We start from the raw sequence: 18453 nt of genomic DNA, 5'->3' as shown, positions 1-18453 counted from the left end.
ATCCAAGGTTTGCCTCAAGGTTTGTCATTGCTTCCCTAAATAAAATAGGACTCACACCTCTCTAGGTTTGATGTAAAACTATTTGTAATAGAGAGAAATTTATACTTCTTGAGTGGATCTCCTTGTTATAGTTCCAATGTGGAAGTAGAATGAATACCATGAGGTTTCATGGTAAGATCATAGATTAGTCTTAGGACATGGAGAAGATAGTCAAGAATGGTTTCTCTATTTTATTTTTACTTGGTTTGTAATTGAGCAGATGTTCTTATGTTATGGCAGGGTTTACCATTTATGATCTTTTGTAAGATCAAGCAATTGATCCTTGATTAATATGTTATTGTGTTGGTTTTAATTCCATTTGATCTAACCCCTTAGATCAAATCATCTCTACCCAAAACCAGGTTTTAACAAAGTCACTTTGAGGTTTATAGCGCTTGACTTGATGAGCTACTTCAATTCCACCAAGGTCAAGTGAAACTTCAGTTACTGTGACTGTTTTACTTTAAAGCGCGAAAATTCCCCAGATTTTCTATGCATGAATGCAATGCACACATCTGTTTCCTCTATTTTTGTAACCCCATTACCTGGGATATTACAGTCTCTACCCCTTAAACTAAACTTCGTCCTCGAAGTTTGATCTCTCTCACGTTTCGGAGTGTGAATCTGACTTGTATAGACTAAAACTTTTCTCGAACTCCTTGGTGATCTCACCGGATATAATTGAATATATCCCTTGTCCAGATTCTTCCTGGAATCCATTAGGGTTTGTCTCTGAACCATGGTTCTTACTTTGATTCCTTGATCTCTTCCAACTCTATAAGCTTGTTTCTTTTCTCATTGAAGATTCAATGATTGAGACTTCTTCTAGTGCTGCTAGTCTTAACTGAAGACTAATTTAACCACATCCTCCTAATTGGTAAATAGGTCTTTGTTTTCCCTTACTACCAAAAATGCAATAATGGTACTAAGTAAGGTACTTAACATGGAAATGATCGTGATGGTTTATTCCTCTAAGAATGGATTAGACTCATTTAGTCCATCCAATCATGGTTTATAGTTGATACCTATAACTATTTTGGGTTATTTAGGTTCCATGAAAGGAATCATTCTATTAGTCTTTGGTATTGGTATGTTCAATCTTCTTCGGTCTTTGGCCTTTTTGAACTGTATTTGGTCTATGGTATTTCCTTCATCCAACTTCATTATCCTTATTTTACTTGAGCTTTCGTACTTCTGATTAAATATTACTCACTTTCTCAGGCTATAGTCCACTTCTTACTTCCTCGAGGTATGAACCTCGGCTACTGGTCTGACATCCTTCTGAAAGTAATGTTCAACAATCTTATGAAAATAAGATCGAATTCCCTCTCAGTTCAGACCTTCTGCTTCTATCTAGCTTAAAGTATTGAGTTATTGTACATCCAACTCAATCTTTACTCTACCCCTTAGAGTTTTCTTATGGTCTTCAACTCCTTTTCTTCCAACCATTGGACTTATGGTTAGAATATTGGTCTAGGTGTAGCTTATGGTTTATATTCTTCTAAGGTTTTGCGAAGAATCTATAGTGTACCCACTCAATTGTGGACATCCAATGTGAATCCATCGACTAAATGATTATAGGTCACTGTTATTTGGCTAACAAAATTTTATTTGTTCAAAACTTCTTGATACAAATAATCCAATGGTGGACTACTTGATACCAATTGTGGCTATTTGTTATCAAACAGATGGATTCAATCATAGGTTCTTATCAACTGGACGAGACACCTTCTACTTTATCTCGCAGTGTTGATCTTATACCACAACTGTGGTCTTCTGATATCAACTATGGTCTGCTTATATTTGCTATGGTTTCATATATCATCTTCTTTCTGTCAGGGTTTATTTTGCAAGAAAACCACTAGCTGACACTATGAATATAGTATCCTAAGTGATTTCCCATGCATTCCCTCTTCTATAATAATTATGGATCTGCTTGAGCTTCACCATAATCACCAGATTTTCTCACCTTCATGCTTCTTATGTACTAAAGTACTCCTCTGTTGAGGTAAAGCATGAATTTTGATTGATACTTCCTTCTGATTATTGTGGTTGCTTCCCACAACTTTACTCCTTTCTTCTAATGAACCTTCATCTTATCTTCAGAATCTTCAAAATTCGTCACTTCCTCACACGAATACCATTTCCCTCTAGATCTATAGCATCAAGTAGGAACTTGATATTGCAACATGCATTTGCATATCAAAGTCAAACTTCATGTATGGATCTAGTCAAACAATGAAAATCCAATAAAATCCAAGAAGATTCAGCTTTGTGCATATAATACACACCATCATAAGCCTAAATATACTAGTTGAGTAAGACATCTCTAAACATCCGGCTCTGATGTGTAGTATATAACACCACATAAGATAGGTTGATATCGTGATACTTAGCATGAATATATGGGATTCTACTATTTGTCTCAACATTTACCTTAATTGCACATTTGCAATGAGATAAACTTGAAATAAAGTGATCTAGAATAGTTGTGGTTGACCTAAAGTTCTTTGGAAGTACTAACTTAACTTCTATTTTGTTAAGGACTATTTCACATGGTATGTCTTTTGGTTCTAACCTGGCTACTTTTAAACACATGACTATTGGATTATAGCTCCTATACTTTCAAGTGTTTCTACTATAAACCTGTGGTCATGATGTGTTTGGCACACTTCCCATGGTTTTGGAACATAATTCTTACACTATTGTTAAACATCTGGCTTCTTATTGCGCTCCTCCTGTATATTTAAGATGTTCTAGTCCATCACATAACGATTCTCAGGTGAATCATATATGATTAACAACTCTACCCTGTAAGTAGACATATTTTAATCCTATTTCTCTTTCTTACCTCCCATGATTGACTCATCATGGTTTATACTACCTTATATGACTTACATTTATCACTTATTATCAAATGTTTCACAAGTTTGGATAGATCTTACTTAATCATGACATATGTTGGTACACATCTTCCAATATGATATCTTCCTTATGGTTGTATCCTCTCTTTGGACTACCATGTATTGTATACCAACTGGGGTCTACTCATCTATTGTTTTAAGGACTTCATGATGTACTACATGTTTGGAATTAGCTAAATAACTTTATTTAGAAAAGATAGATAAAAAGGTTGACTCAAGTGTGTCAGGATTATTCTCAAGTGAATATCCATCTCAAGTCATAAGAAGTATTTGGTTTACCTAGGAAAACTTCCTATAGACACTACCAATCCTATAGGTCTCCTTTAAAGGGTTTTAATCCTAGGGTCAAAGCATTCGCTCTGATACCAACTGTGGTGACCCGACATACCACTGCATGGTGTAGTATGCAAGTCTGATATAACACCAATGAAACACAGTTCCACGGGTATTATATCGCTCAGAGTGGTACAACAGAAACATATGCGGGTCCAAGGCATGTCTATAGAATTACAACATCGACTCTGTTACATAAGATCATCACAGCCTCCTACTTTACAATGAGGTAAAACTGCAAATAAACTCCAGAAGAATGACTCGTAGTCTAGTCTTATCACGAACTCTATTTGTAGAGTATTTCACTAACTACAGAGGCTAAGAATAGACTCTAGCTAAATAGGAGCTAGGTTTAGGAAGCTAGTTCCTTTCTATGGCTAAACTAGGTTTTCTCCTTGTTGGAGGTGGTATATGAATCCTCTGACAGTGTCCTATCTCTTGAAGTAGTTGTTGACTCCTCAGTCTTCGAGTTGCACTGTAGATCCTCCTTCGATGCCTTCAGATCTAAGCAGGGGATTTAAGAGTGGGATGAGTACGAGCGTACTCAACAAGTTCATTATAGGAAAGAGGTGTTTAATGCACTAACTACGGCATTAGACCAGAAAGTCTAATACCAATGCAGGTTTTCATAACCATTTCTTCAAAAGGTTGCTTTTATTCAGAAGAACTATGTCTGTCAGCCTTCAACGGTTTACTAGAACTTCATGGAGCTCCTTTCCGGCCGCATTCGTAGTTCCATATCCCGGAACAGGGAGTGACAGGTCACGGTTCTTTACACTCTGCAGAGGTGTGTTGCTTTACCCATAAGAGATCTTAACCTTGGTGCCAACCGAGCTGCGAGCTCGTCCACACTTCCTATGGTGTGAGGCCCGGTATAAGGTCTAGCCAATCATGTTCCTCCGCTACCTCGAACACCCACCCGTTGTTGCATGCCCCGACCCTGGGTCCACGCCGGTCCCATTATTCCCGTAATTTCAGGGTGGACCCCGACCACGACGACAGTGCTGGGCTCTACCATACACTCCTACGCCGGTAGCTGCAACCCATCATAGACCGCATTACCGTGGGGAATTAGAATGGGATCCCCACCCTCCGGTTGTTCCGCAAGACACAACTGCTACGGCAAGCAATGCTTTACCGTGGGGAATTAGAATGGGATCCCCACCCTCCGGTTGTTCCGCCAGATACAACTGCTACGGTAAGCGCATCCGTTGATGAACGAGAGGTGGAAACACTTTTGACTACTCCGTCCCACTCCGGATCTTATGGTTAACACGGGTATTACGGCACAAGAATCACTGGCGACATTTGTTGTTTAATCCTAGATGGATATAAACCCTTGCAATGGAACCTCCACCATATCAACACAATCCATGGTTCCATTGCCCACCACATAGTCATATTCATAGTTATGAAAATAGTGGTTTTGGTTTTTATGCAATCTTATATTTACTAATTGGAGGCACTGTATAAGCCTCCACGTTAATCCACATCATCCGAATAATTAAGGCAATTAGATCTAAAATTTGCGGTTAGGATTAGTCGAGAAAATAATGCTTTATAATGTACCGTACCAAGTTACATAGACACGTTATGTTATCCTAGGCGCACAAGTAAATTGTCATCTCTAGAGTCCAATATATGTACGTCTACCTCAAATCTCAACTACTTCTTTTTTGCTTGTGCTAGGTCCACGAAACTCCTCTTAAATTTTGCAAGCAAACATGAGATGTGTTGTCCCTAACAAACGAATATGAGTCGTCCTCTGCTTGGTCTCTCCATGATATCCTTAAGAAGAAATAAAGGGAAAGTCACAGGTTGCTCCTAGCTGTTTCCTATGGATTCAGTAGGACGACGATGACAAGAAAGTGAATTTTGCATCCATCTGACTGCCGACCTGCCTATTGCTGATTCATTGCATGGTGAAAAAGCAGCCGCTTCCTCTCCATTGTCTGTTACTATTGGCTGTGTTCCAGAATCGGCCAGGATCGGCCGAAGCTTGCGCCCATCAAATGGATTTCACGGCTCTGCGAAAGCAGCAACCGAAGATTGTGCCATCCAAGTCCGGTTTGTACAACTATCTTCCACAATATTAGCAGGAAGCTATCTTTCACGTCCATATTTTTTTAGATCCTCTAGGATCTTGATTTGTCATAAAAGTAGTACTGTTTCTCCCTATCATTGTTAATCTCGATTTCTCTTTCAATTTAGTTCACAAGTATTATCAGATTTTGGGTGGTATGATGTATTGATAAACCAAGAACATAAGTCCTGCTGGCAATTCCCAGTGAAATAAAATTGAATTCTTCCACGCGAGACTATTTTGTTATCCCCTTGACACTCTCCGTTTGTTGCCGCGACCGCCAAGGTAGGCACCAGTCTCCGCCCACGCGCTGACCATCAGGAGTTCTCCTGGTAATTTTTACCAGAAGGGAAAAAATATTTTCAGGTTGGACTGCACTATTATCCCTCTCACGCTTCAGTCTACACCACCGCCGCCACCGAGGGGCGATGTTCCAAGGCGGCCATGCCCCAAGCAGTAATCTCCCATGTAGAGCTGATTGATACTAAAACATCAGGTTATTGTTTCTGAATTTAATTATCCTACTGGGAGACGTATAGAAGACGAAATTGTATGGAGTTTTTCTGTATGCCACGTAGGTTATTTTAGCTGCATGGCTGAAAACTCACACGTGATCAACCTGTGGATGCATTGCCTTCGATAAAAATTTATGCCCTCCACTTGCGCCTGTACTTGCTTCAGCAACAAAATATGTCATGCAAAAAATTAATTATTATGTATGTTCTTCATTTTAATTAAACTTTTGATCTATCATTTTATCTTTTTATTATCTTCTCTATTTGCGAAAAAGGGAAACATACAATTAATGAAGCTGCAGATGTAATGGTTACACTTATTTCTCTAGGATATATGGATTTCATTGAATGAATTAGTAGTTAATTTCATTTTGACGTACCTAATATTTGCCTCCTGTGTAATTTTGAATATATATCAAATATTTAAAATCAGCACATCAGCGACATCTATATGAGAAGTATATTCTGATATTTATTTTAGGAGGTGAGAGATTTGCTGAAAGTTCCACCAACTATGGACAAGAAGGAATGGTTTCTAATTATTTCTGTGGTGCTAGCAGCAATGTTCTGAAACTAATATAGCTTAAAATATGGGACATGCGTTAAGAAACAAAACCAAGATACGAATCAGTTCATCATTGGTTATCAAGAGCAGAATTGACGGTTTGTTATGGATATTACCATTTTATTTGTTGATGGATGCAGAGAGAAATTTCTGGAAGTTATATCTAGAGGGCTAATGTTGACCTCCAAATTTGCTCTATCAAAGTATGATACAGTCACTGGAATGTATTTTTAATAGTGTTTTCTTGCATAATGATATACTATGTAAAAATACAATCATTCTTAAGTTTTTCTTTCGAAGCAAGAGAATAACTTGATACGTGCAATGCACTCTTATAGAGAGACATCATAATTCTTTACCTAAGTTGCTCTTAGAGTGCACGTGTCCAATAATGTTAAAGATATTTTCTGACATGCTAAATGACCGTGTCGTATCACTAAAAATATAACAAGTGACTACGGTACACAATGAGAAATTAGAATTATTAAATACTAGCCGTGCTGGTACACGGGTTAAAGACTAGTAGTGATAACCATAATACTTTGCAAGTAATTTGAAAGACATACTCAAATGACATGAGCAAGTGATGAACTTGCCTTTCTTGACTGCAAGATTATGCAGGCAAGGTCTTCGATACGTAGTAACTCCAAATTCTGAAATAGCATCATCGTCCGGTAAGGACGATGTTTAAAAGATTGGCAGTGATGCAATAATGCATAAGTATGAGATGCAATTGTTCTAAGCGTGACCTAACCCCGATGATTTAGGATCAGTGAGTTGTAATGATTGGTTCAGGGTGTGTTGTACTTTTAGATTGATTCACAAATAAGGTTCTTATTAATGATTGGTTGCTTGGTATCATAAACAGGTGCTGTAATAAATCATAATAATAACGCTAATAACACACAACAATAACATTTGGTATAATCCTAACATGTAATGAATAGTGGTTGGTTTTAGCACTATATGGCATGGTTAATGGTTAATTATCATATACTTCAAAAGAAGAACTTTTGAAGAACATGTTCTTTATCAAAGAACAAGTATGATAATTAGGGTTGTGGAGTTCTATGGTTTACTATGGCTTCAACTAATTTCTGGAGTAAGTATTAGAGGGATCACAACATAGTTAGATTCATCAGCACTAGGTTTGGTTGGTTTTACTTAAGCATAAGCAACTTAAGCAATTAATTACACATGGGTGCTATCTGGGTTGGTTATACCTTACTGGTGATAGATGGCTATTGTATATAGGTCCTATTAGGCAAGGTTGATGATAATTCCTTATCTTCTTCAAAAGAATAACTTTTGAAGAACATACTTCTTAAATAATAAGAAGTATATCAATTAGGGTTGAAGTGGTCTAGGTTTTACTGTTGGTTCTATTAAGTAATGAGTAATTGGCTCCTGAATAGGATGGTTGATAAATATCCAATACTAGTAGGCTTTAGTGGAATATGGTTAGGTAATGCTCAGGGTTTGGCATAGTTGCTCCTGAGGTTCATCACATTGGTGTGATGCTAAGTAGGAATGAATAAGGATGATGGTCTTGACAATAGAAGCTAGGGTTTAAATTTGGTTGATCCTACTTGATCAACTAGGTTTAGAGATATGCATACAGGGAGTACTAAATTGCTAGTGATAGGGTTCTACATTTTATGTGGACATAGGTATGTCTTTTAGTTGCTAATGATGGCTCTATGATTTGAAATAAAGTACCATGATCACATGTTCTAACCTAGGGTTTAGGTTAGAAGAAAATTAGGGTTCACATGTAATAATGGAACTAGGGTTCCAAGTAGAGTTAGGGTTTTAGGGTTCCACATGAAATTATGGGGTTGTGTTCTTTATTCAATATGGAATTAGGGTTTCTTAATCACCATATAGTTCTTAGCTTGATAACTTTATTATAAAGTTAAAGTTATTAATAACTTTGAATTAAAAATTAATATTGGATTTGACATTTTCTTATTTTTAAATAATTAATAATTAAGATAATTATTAATTAGAGTTTAAATCCTCCTATTAAGGATTTAATAAATTATAAGCAAAGGAAAATTATTTTTAACATTTTCCTGTTTTGCTTACTGGTTTTTATTAATTTTAGAAGTTTTTCTTAATTATTGAATTTTAATTAAAATTTGGAATTAAAATTAAAGGCTTAATTAACAAGTATAAAATAATTGAATTTTTATTAAAAATAAAAATTTCATTTTATATTTTTATTGGATAGATTTTTCTTTTCTAAGAATTTTGATATATTATTTACCTTTTTCTGAGTTAAAATGAATTATGTATGATTTTGTAAAGTTTAAACTATTTTCTGGAATTTCAAGTAAATGGAAAAGACCAATTGTACCGGTTGGGTTCTACCCTAAGACGCAGACAGGTGGGGTCTGATCCGAGTCAGCTGCCTCGTTGGCAGTTGACTGGGTCAAGCCAATATTCGGACCCCACCGCCACGTAGGCATCATCGACGGCTCAACGCCGGTGAGCCGGTGCACGGCGGCGACGCCGTTCTACTGCCTCACGGGATGAGCTAATAGGTGTTTCCGTATCCCCTCGGTGTTCTGAGAACGATGGTGGTATCGATGCTTCCGAAAGGTCACCGGAGATGGCTCCGGCGAACACCTCCGCGGCGGCGCAATCCCGGCCACCAAGCTACTGCTAGCTAATCGCATCAATAACTCGAAATAATGAGCTCCAGAGAGGCGCAAGATCAACCTGAGGCTGTTGGTGAGCTCGGTGAAGCTCGGGGAGGCTTGGTTCGCCGGAATTCGCAGCTGCCGGTGTCGGAGAAGATGATCTCGCCGGCGTCGATTTCGGGTGCCCCAGCTCAATTCCTCCCGTGGCCTGGGCTTGTCGACGACGGCGGTTACGATGGTATGCTCCGCTTGGCTCGGGGAGGTCTCTATCACCGGCGGTAACGAAGACTGGCGGAGCCAGGGTGTCGGCATAGATGAATCGAGGAGAGGGAAGAGGGGAAACGGAGCTATTTCGTTGTCCAGGGTACTTATAGGGCTCAGTGACCTGCCTCGTCACGTGGTGGAGTACGGAGAGGTCGACAGCTCGAAGAGGAAGACGAGCACGGCGTCGTGCTGGCCGGCATGCGTGAGGAAGGGGATGAGGACGACCCTCCCCTGATTTTTTTAACGAAGAGGTACGGGCTGCTGTTGTTGGGCTCGACTTGGGCTGCTACTGGGCTGGCGCTTGGGCTACGTCGATGGGCTGCTGTTGGGCTCCTGCGGCCAGGTAAGGTCCAGGTGAGGCCTTTCTTCTTTTTCTCTTTTTCTGTTTTCATTTTCTGTTTTATAATTTACCAATTTGAACTCATATTTGAATTCTATTATTTTTGGCAGGTGTCTCAATTGTGTTAATTCCTTTTGGATGTTGTGAAATGACTATTACACCCATAATCCATTTGAAACAAGTATCTTATAAAGCATTATATTACATACTTGTGTTTTATTCAAAATAAGAAATGATCATGATTTTATATCCTCATTTTATTTTTATGTTTTTCTTGTAGATCAATCTATTTGAAGTATTAGAGTTGGTAAGTCCAGCTCAAGGTATTTTAGAGTTTATCATTAGGACTTGTTATCTTATTTAAGAAGTTGATTGTTCACATATGATTTTATGTGAGTATCAATCTGTTAGGGTTTTTTATGATGTCTATTACAAGCCCTTATTAAAGATAATATTAACATTATATTTGAAAGGATCTAATTAAATATTGGTTCCATCATAATTGATCTTGGTTACAAAGATAAATGGTTGTCAACCACACCTGGTTTTATTCATAGGACTTTAGCATTAGGTGGCGCTTTTGTTTTATAATTGAAGCATAGGATTTGATGAATGAATCATTAGGGTTCAAATGCTAATTACCTAATGACACATGGGTTGATTCTTAATTGTGGTTTAGGTTTTATTTGTGATCACCCAAGTGATACTCAAACTAGGGTTGAGATTTAATTCTAGGTTATAGAGATGAGATGACACCATATTGTATGTGCTAGGGTTTAATCTCCCCTAACCATGATAAGGTGGTTACTTGCTTAATATTTCATGTGCTTCTCTAATTACTAAGGATTTGAGAATTGGTTTTATCTTGTACCAATTAACTCCTTTTATTATCTCCAACTTATCATTAAAGTAACTATATTGGTTATAGTTCTTTTTATAGTTAACTTTGGTCATATGGATGTATGGTTTCTCACCATATAAAGTATAGTGTTTAACTCTAAGGTTTTCTTAGTTTCATTATTTTATGACATATAGATATGGTAGGATTCTATTTGTGATCACCAAGTGGTTCACAATTAAAAGTTGGGATATAAGTCTAGGATTGCTTACTAGTGATCTCCCCATGATTTCATGTGATGAATAATATCTACTGATCATATAAGTGTTAGCATTTGGATTATACTCCTATTTCTCCAAAGCATGGTCATGGATTAGGCATGATCCACTTGTTCTTAATATCCTTACCTCAAGTTCTTAGGGTTTATGATCATTACCCAATTTGTAATGATCAAAGGTTTGGTTTCCTAAAGTATCTTTCATGATCTAAGTTTCTCACTTCTAAGATCAAGTATTGTCTTGATCACCTAGGGTATAGTACTTCTATTTCACTTACTAGGATGGAACTTCTATGGTTGTCTCATTAGTTTATATCCCAGGAGTATGCCTGAGATATCCTGCTAGGGTTCTACTCCAACAATGATGATATAATCATCTGGTTATAAGAATAGTTCTCTCCCTCAAATCCAGGTGTTGCCTCAACTATATTGAGTGTAACTCCATAGCTTGAGTTCTCTCTTATAGGAATGGTTTATTCTAGGGTTTATGGTGTACTCATAATATTTACTCAGGTATCTAGGCTAAGATTCCACTTGGTTAACTTAGTTGGATTAGTCTCCTCCCTATTTCATAACCTCATGGATATCATCTTATTCCATGTGATATTAGGTTATCACACCACTCCAAGGGAAATGGTTAATCTCCTAATACTTTAGTTCAAAGGTTGTCCTTTATTCTTAAATAGGTAAAGCTTGGATTAGTATGAATGGTCTCTCTCATTTGGGAAGGACTTGAATAATACTCTAGGGTTCCTCTTGAAGATGATGTTGTGATCATATGTATATTGATATCCAAGGTTTGCCTCAAGGTTTGTCATTGCTTCCCTAAATAAAATAGGACTCACACCTCTCTAGGTTTGATGTAAAACTATTTGTAATAGAGAGAAATTTATACTTCTTGAGTGGATCTCCTTGTTATAGTTCCAATGTGGAAGTAGAATGAATACCATGAGGTTTCATGGTAAGATCATAGATTAGTCTTAGGACATGGAGAAGATAGTCAAGAATGGTTTCTCTATTTTATTTTTACTTGGTTTGTAATTGAGCAGATGTTCTTATGTTATGGCAGGGATTACCATTTATGATCTTTTGTAAGATCAAGCAATTGATCCTTGATTAATATGTTATTGTGTTGGTTTTAATTCCATTTGATCTAACCCCTTAGATCAAATCATCTCTACCCAAAACCAGGTTTTAACAAAGTCACTTTGAGGTTTATAGCGCTTGACTTGATGAGCTACTTCAATTCCACCAAGGTCAAGTGAAACTTCAGTTACTGTGGCTGTTTTACTTTAAAGCGCAAAAATTCCCCAGATTTTCTATGCATGAATGCAATGCACACATCTGTTTCCTCTATTTTTGTAACCCCATTACCTGGGATATTACAATTCATGATGTTCATGTTTATGTTTACTTGACTGAATCCTTCTTATGTTGTGAAAATTTACTTGATGCTTGGAATGAAGGATAGAACTTCTACGCTGAATACTTAACATATCCTTAATGAACTTTGTACGGTTTCATGTCTTTAAAGCAATAGTTCATGAAAACTTCTAGCTTGTTTAACTCTTGCTTTATCATCTCTTATATCAATATAGATATTTGCTTTGAATGATTTGATCTCAGCTCATGTGCTTTACAATAGTATTGATCAGGATTATGATGGCATGTCACTTCAGAAATTATCTTTGTTATCGTTTACCTACTCAGGACGAGTAGGAACTAAACTTGGGGATGCTGATACGTCTCCAACGTATCGATAATTTCTTATGTTACATGCTTGTTTTATGATGATACACACATGTTTTATACATACTTTATGTCATATTTTTGCATTTTCTGGCACTAACCTATTAACAAGATGCCGAAGAGCCAGTTGCTGTTTTCTGCTGTTTTTGGTTTCAGAAATCCTAGTAAGGAAATATTCTCGGAATTGGACGAAATCAACGCCCAGGGCCTATTTTTCCACGAAGCTTCCAGAACACCGAAAGGGAAACGAAGTGGGGCGACGAGGCGCCGCCACACTAGGGAGGCGCGGCCCAAGGGGGGCCCGCGTGGCCCTAGCGTGTGGCCCCCTCATCAGCCCTCCGACTCCGCCCTTCCGCCTACTTAAAGTCTTCGTCGCGAATACCCCACTACCGAGAGCCACGATACGGAAAACCTTCCAGAGACGCCGCCGCCGCCAATCCCATCTCGGGGGATTCAGGAGATCGCCTCCGGCACCCTGCCGGAGAGGGGAATCATCTCCCGGAGGACTCTTCACCGCCATGGTCGCCTCCGGAGTGATGTGTGAGTAGTTCACCCCTGGACTATGGATCCATAGCAGTAGCTAGATGGTCGTCTTCTCCTAATTGTGCTATCATTGTTGGATCTTGTGAGCTGCCTAACATGATCAAGATCATCTATTTGTAATGCTACATGCTGTGTTTGTTGGGATCCGATGAATAATGAATTCTATGTTATGTTGATTATCATCTATGTGTTGTTTATGATCTTGCATGCTCTCCGTTATTAGTAGAGACTCTGGCCAAGTCGTTACTTGTAAGTTGTAACTCCAAGAGGGAGTATTTATGCTCGATAGTGGGTTCATGCCTCCATTAAATCTGGGACAGTGACAGAAAGTTCTAAGGTTGTGGATGTGCTGTTGCCACTAGGGATAAAACATCAATGCTATGTCTAAGGATGTATTTGTTGATTACATTACGCACCATATTTAATGCAATTGTCTGTTGTTTGCAACTTAATACTGGAAGGGGTTCGGATGATAACCTGAAGGTGGACTTTTTAGACATAGATGCATGCTGGATAGCGGTCTATGTACTTTGTCGTAATGCCCAATTGAATTTCACACTACTCATCATAACATGTATGTGCATGGTCATGCCCTCTTTATTTGTCAATTGCCCAACTGTAATTTATTCACCCAACATGCTATTTATCTTATGGGAGAGACACCACTAGTAAACTGTGGACCTCGGTCCATTCTTTTACATCGAATACAATCTACTGCAATTCTCGCTCTACTGTTTTCTGCAAGCAATCATCATCCACACTATACATCTAATTCTCTGTTACAGCAAGCTGGTGAGATTGACAACCTCACTGTCACGTTGGGGCAAAGTAATCTGGTTGTGTTGTGCAGGTTCCACGTTGGCGCCGGAATCCCTGGTGTTGCGCCGCACTACACTCCGCCGCCATCAACCTTTAACGTGCTTCTTGACTCCTACTGGTTCGATAAACCTTAGTTTCTTACTGAGGGAAACTTACTGCTGTACGCATCACACCTTCCACTTGAAGTTCCCAACGGTCGCGTGCTGTACGCGTGTCACACGACGGCGATGATTCTTTTTTTTTTGGATGGCGTGGACTGAAGTTTCACTATCCAATATCGCAGCCGAGGGATCCACCCATTTTAATCTAACTCACAATTCGTTAAAAAAAAGTCGCACCAGAGAGTTAGCTCGTTTAACCACCATGTATTCTGTGTAGGCTATTTAGGCACAGAGAAACATCGTGGGAAAGGGATGGTGATTCCTATATGCCGACCAGGTCGGCGGCTACTCCGCGCCGCACACCTCCTTGTCAGGTTTGGGCCAGGCACATTTTTCTGTTTTGACTTTCTCAGTTTGGTTTTTTCAGTCCGGTTTTTCCTTTTTTCTTTTTTGGATTTCTAGTTTGGTTTTCTTTATTCGGCGAGATTTCAAGATTTGAAAATTGCTTAAATTTAAAAAATTCAATTCTTGAAAATGTTCAAATTTCAAAATTATTCACATTTGGAAATTGGCAAATTTTAAAAATGTTCAACTTTTATAAATATCCATATTTGACAAATGTTCAACTTTAAAATTGTACAAATTCCAAAAATATTCAGATTTGAAAATATGTTCAAATTTTGAAAATGCTCAGTCCTAGAATTTGTTAAAATTTACGAATGTTCAAATAAAAAAAATGTTATTTTAATAAAATGTTCAAGTTAAAAAATGTTCATATCTAAAAAATGTTCAGATCTTAAAAAAATGTTTAAATATTTTTTGATTTTTTAGAAATAATCAGATTTTTCTAAAACAGAAAAAAATTAAAAAAGAGAAATTACGTGATCCTAGGCCGCAGCCCAAGTAGCTACCGTGAGCACGCAAGGGTGTGTGGCACCCGCGTCCTACCAACCAGGTCGGTGGACAGAGCGACCTAGAGGGATTGATGCGAACTACGTCATGATAGAGATTTGGTGCACATGGACACGAGTGATCTCTTTTTGAAAATAAATAAATAATTATATTTTTTAGTTTCAAAAAATTTAGAAAAAATCTGCATATAGCTAATAATGTATCCCACAAACGTGTAAAATATCGATTTCATATACTTTATATTTTAAGCTACACAAAAGAAGACAAAAGTGTAGAAGTCATTTTCAAATCTCCAAAAACATGTCAGATTTTATTAATTTTATCTAGCACAAAGTAAAGAATTTTAGGTTGAGATTTTACCTGATTGTGAGATGTATCACTGACATTCTATAGAATTATTTTCAGATTTTTTGATAACTAATAAATATATATATTGTTTTTCAATAATACGTCCTAGAAAACGTATCAATCACATAGAAGAAGAGGCTGACGGCCGATACAACGCTACACACCCAAGACGATACACAGCCAAGCGGCTTACAACGCACCCTCTACAAACAATCCGAAGAGAACGACTCGCCCCCAACATCCTACCAAAAGAGGTGAGGAGATGGAGCACGGAGCCACCGAACTGCGTCACGAACCGGGTGAGACACCACCTTAGAACGATCGCGACTCGAAGGTTGCCCGGACCAACGTACCTCCCCTCATGAGCCTAGAAGAGTCAGCGAGGAGAAGGCAGAATCCTTCGGACTTGGAGACGCACTTCCCTAGGTTGCATCCACCACGTCGTACATAGCGCCTCTTAGCCCCATGCCATGGCCGGCAGCCAACACTGGCAGCGCATCACATTGCCCAACCTCTAATTACCACATCGGTCTCTCCCCAAGTAGCCTCGACAACGTCTTCAAGAAGAGAACAACGCCATGGTGCCGCCGTCGCCTTGCCCGATGGACTGGACATAGGGTTTCCCCTGACTCAGAGGAGAGGAAAGGCACGATTGTGAGCAAAGACCACACCTTCAGGAAGGAAGCTGTGCCCTCAAGCGTCGCCGTGGTCTGCACCGAAAGACACCGGGCAGGGCTTTCACCCTGGTCCTTCACCGTACCCCCGATGCCGCCCGAGCCAGCGAAATGTACGGAGATGTAGACGCTGGTTTCGACCACCACTAGAAAGGAAAGAAGCCACACCGGCCTCACCGTCGCAGAAGAGGAGTGTCGGCCACAACCGGCCTCACCGGCGGCCAGCAAGAGCTCGGGGGAGGAGGCCAGCCTTGCCGGCCAACCACCACTGTAGTCGTTCCCACACAGCACGCTGGAGACAGAGCTCCTCGCGCTGCCACCACGCCCTGAAGCCGCGGCCCGCCCAGGCCCAGATCGCGCCCGGTCGCCATGCATTACCACGAGCATCATGGCCATGCCACGCGCAGCTCCTCGACCACTGCCGCCTCCATATGCGAGAGGACGCCTCTGGCGTAGCTCGTTGGCCGCCGTGCCAGGCCCCGCCGACCTCCGCCGAGAAGCGCTGCCTCACACGGCCCGCTTCGAGTCGGGTAAGGGAAGGCCTCCCGCCGTCGGCACCGCGCGGGCTTTGCCCGGCGACGCACGCTGGTGGTGGCAGGGGTGGGAGGGGGGAGGGGGAGCGGGAGGTTGGTGGCTAGGGTTTCTCCCCTAGGCCGTCACGGGGGGCGACCAGGGGAACCTACCGAGGAAACGTTCCGGATGACCAGTCCTTACTTCTTTTTTTCTAAATAGCGAGAGCACTAGATCTCGGAAGCTAAAAGCAGTTTTTCGATCATGTCATGTTTATAGTAGTTCAATAGTACGTACCGCTAAGAGTAATTGCACAGCTCATAAAAGCAGCAAATCCCCAAAATAACACAATACCACGGTACCAATCGCACACGCAAATGAAATCTCCAGCGCGCACAACAAATAGTCAATCGTACAGGGCCCGTTAACCGAACAGCTCTTTGACGGCCTGAAACCTCGCCGCCTTGTCGGCAAACTTGGTGCCCTGGTAGTAGTCGAGGTAGTCGCCGAACCTGTACGCCCCGGGGTACAGCTGCACGACGGCCGTGACCGGCGCCGCCACAACGGCGTCCATCCCAGGGTTGTAGAACGTTGCCACGGATAGCCGGCGGCCCTCGCTGCCGGCGGCGACGCGGTGCAACACGCTTCTGTAGACCCCGCCGCTCATCACCTCCACCTGGTCCCCGATGTTGACGAAGATCCTGCTACCCTTGGTGGGTCCCACGGGAACCCACTCCCGGTCGCCCCTGAAGAACTCGAGCCCGCCGACGACGTCGTCCTGCAGGAGCAGGATGATGCCGCCGGCGTCGGTATGGGCGCGGAGGCCCCACACGAGGTCCGGCCGCGGGCAAGCAGGGTACATGGCGAACTTGGTCCCGACGAACGGCGGCGCGAAGGTGTCCTTGATGCGGGCGCAGTCGAGGCCCAGGTTGAGGCTCATGCACTCGGCAAGCCGCTCGGCGAGCGACACCATCTGGGCAATGTACGTGTCGAGCACCTCCCTGAGCGTGAAAGGGATCCTCAAGGTCGGAGAAGGATGCAGACAAAATTAAGGAGATCGGGGAGACGACACTGACCTTGATGGCGGCAGGATCTCCGGGAAGTCGGCGACGTTATTGTTGGGGTGGTGCCGGATGAAGTAGGCGCTTTCCCAGTCCACCTGATCGGAGACTGGTTTGTTGGAATCCTCAAGGTCAGGAACGGCCGCCTGCAGTAGGTCCTTGGCGAGGCCGGAGGCGTAGAACTTGTCCTCGAGTTGGTCGTCGTAGTGGCCGTAGACGAAGCACTTCACCTCCTCCATCAGCGCGGCATCCACGCCGTGGCTGTCCACCTGCGCCGTGGTACGTAAGAGAAGCATTGCAATGAGCAGCAGCGGTGTGGTCGCTAGCTAGCTTACGTACCCAGAAGAAGCCCCAGTCCTTGCAGGCTTGGTGGAGCCGTGCCATGGTCTGCGTCCTCTCGGCGGCGTCGCCGTTGAGCCCCTCGAGGTCGATCACTGGGATCTCCATGTCCATCTCCTGTTCACTTGATATGGTCGAGCGAGTGGTAGGCTGGTAGCTAGTACTGATGCTAATTAAGCTGCTGTAAGTGGATTGTGGAGAAGATTCACGATGCAAGCTCCTATTTATGGTGGAGCGGCTAGCACGCTCTCTACGGCTACGGCATGTGTGGATGATCGGGTGGACAATAATTACCAAATCCATCCATCCAAAATTCCGAATCCACACGGCCGGTTGCTTTGCTTCAAGTAACAGTTAGTCCTTCGGTTCGTGCTGCCCGTTATCCTGCAGTGTACAAGGTACACACGAGTGACCAGTCACAAGTGGCCGGCCGGTCCCGTCGTGCTGACGGCGCCAACCAAGTTGCATGTGCCACCGCCGCCACCACCACCGACGATCGGCCGGATGCAGAAGATCCGGCGGGACGGCGCTCCCGCGGTTTTGGTTGCTTGGTTTGGAACGTGGTTTCCGGATG

The 18453-nt window shown here is 41.5% G+C and overlaps 1 protein-coding gene across 1 annotated transcript; it reads right to left on the bottom strand.

Annotated features, from left to right (window-relative positions):
- Positions 1–16807: 16807 nt before the first annotated feature.
- Positions 16808–18085, bottom strand: LOC127342740 (1-aminocyclopropane-1-carboxylate oxidase 1). The gene is made up of 3 exons (XM_051368746.2): positions 17880–18085; positions 17556–17809; positions 16808–17480 (listed from the first exon to the last, which is right to left on the bottom strand). Exons 1-3 carry the CDS (start codon positions 17991–17993, stop codon positions 16904–16906), a joined length of 945 nt encoding a protein of 314 aa, XP_051224706.1. The 5' UTR covers positions 17994–18085; the 3' UTR covers positions 16808–16903.
- Positions 18086–18453: the final 368 nt, after the last annotated feature.

This window comes from Lolium perenne, chromosome 3 (genome assembly GCF_019359855.2).
Source record: "Lolium perenne isolate Kyuss_39 chromosome 3, Kyuss_2.0, whole genome shotgun sequence".
Taxonomy (NCBI): Eukaryota; Viridiplantae; Streptophyta; class Magnoliopsida; order Poales; family Poaceae; genus Lolium; species Lolium perenne.
The sequence above is the reverse complement of the archived record's forward strand: the minus strand, read 5'-3'. Positions and strand labels throughout refer to the sequence as shown.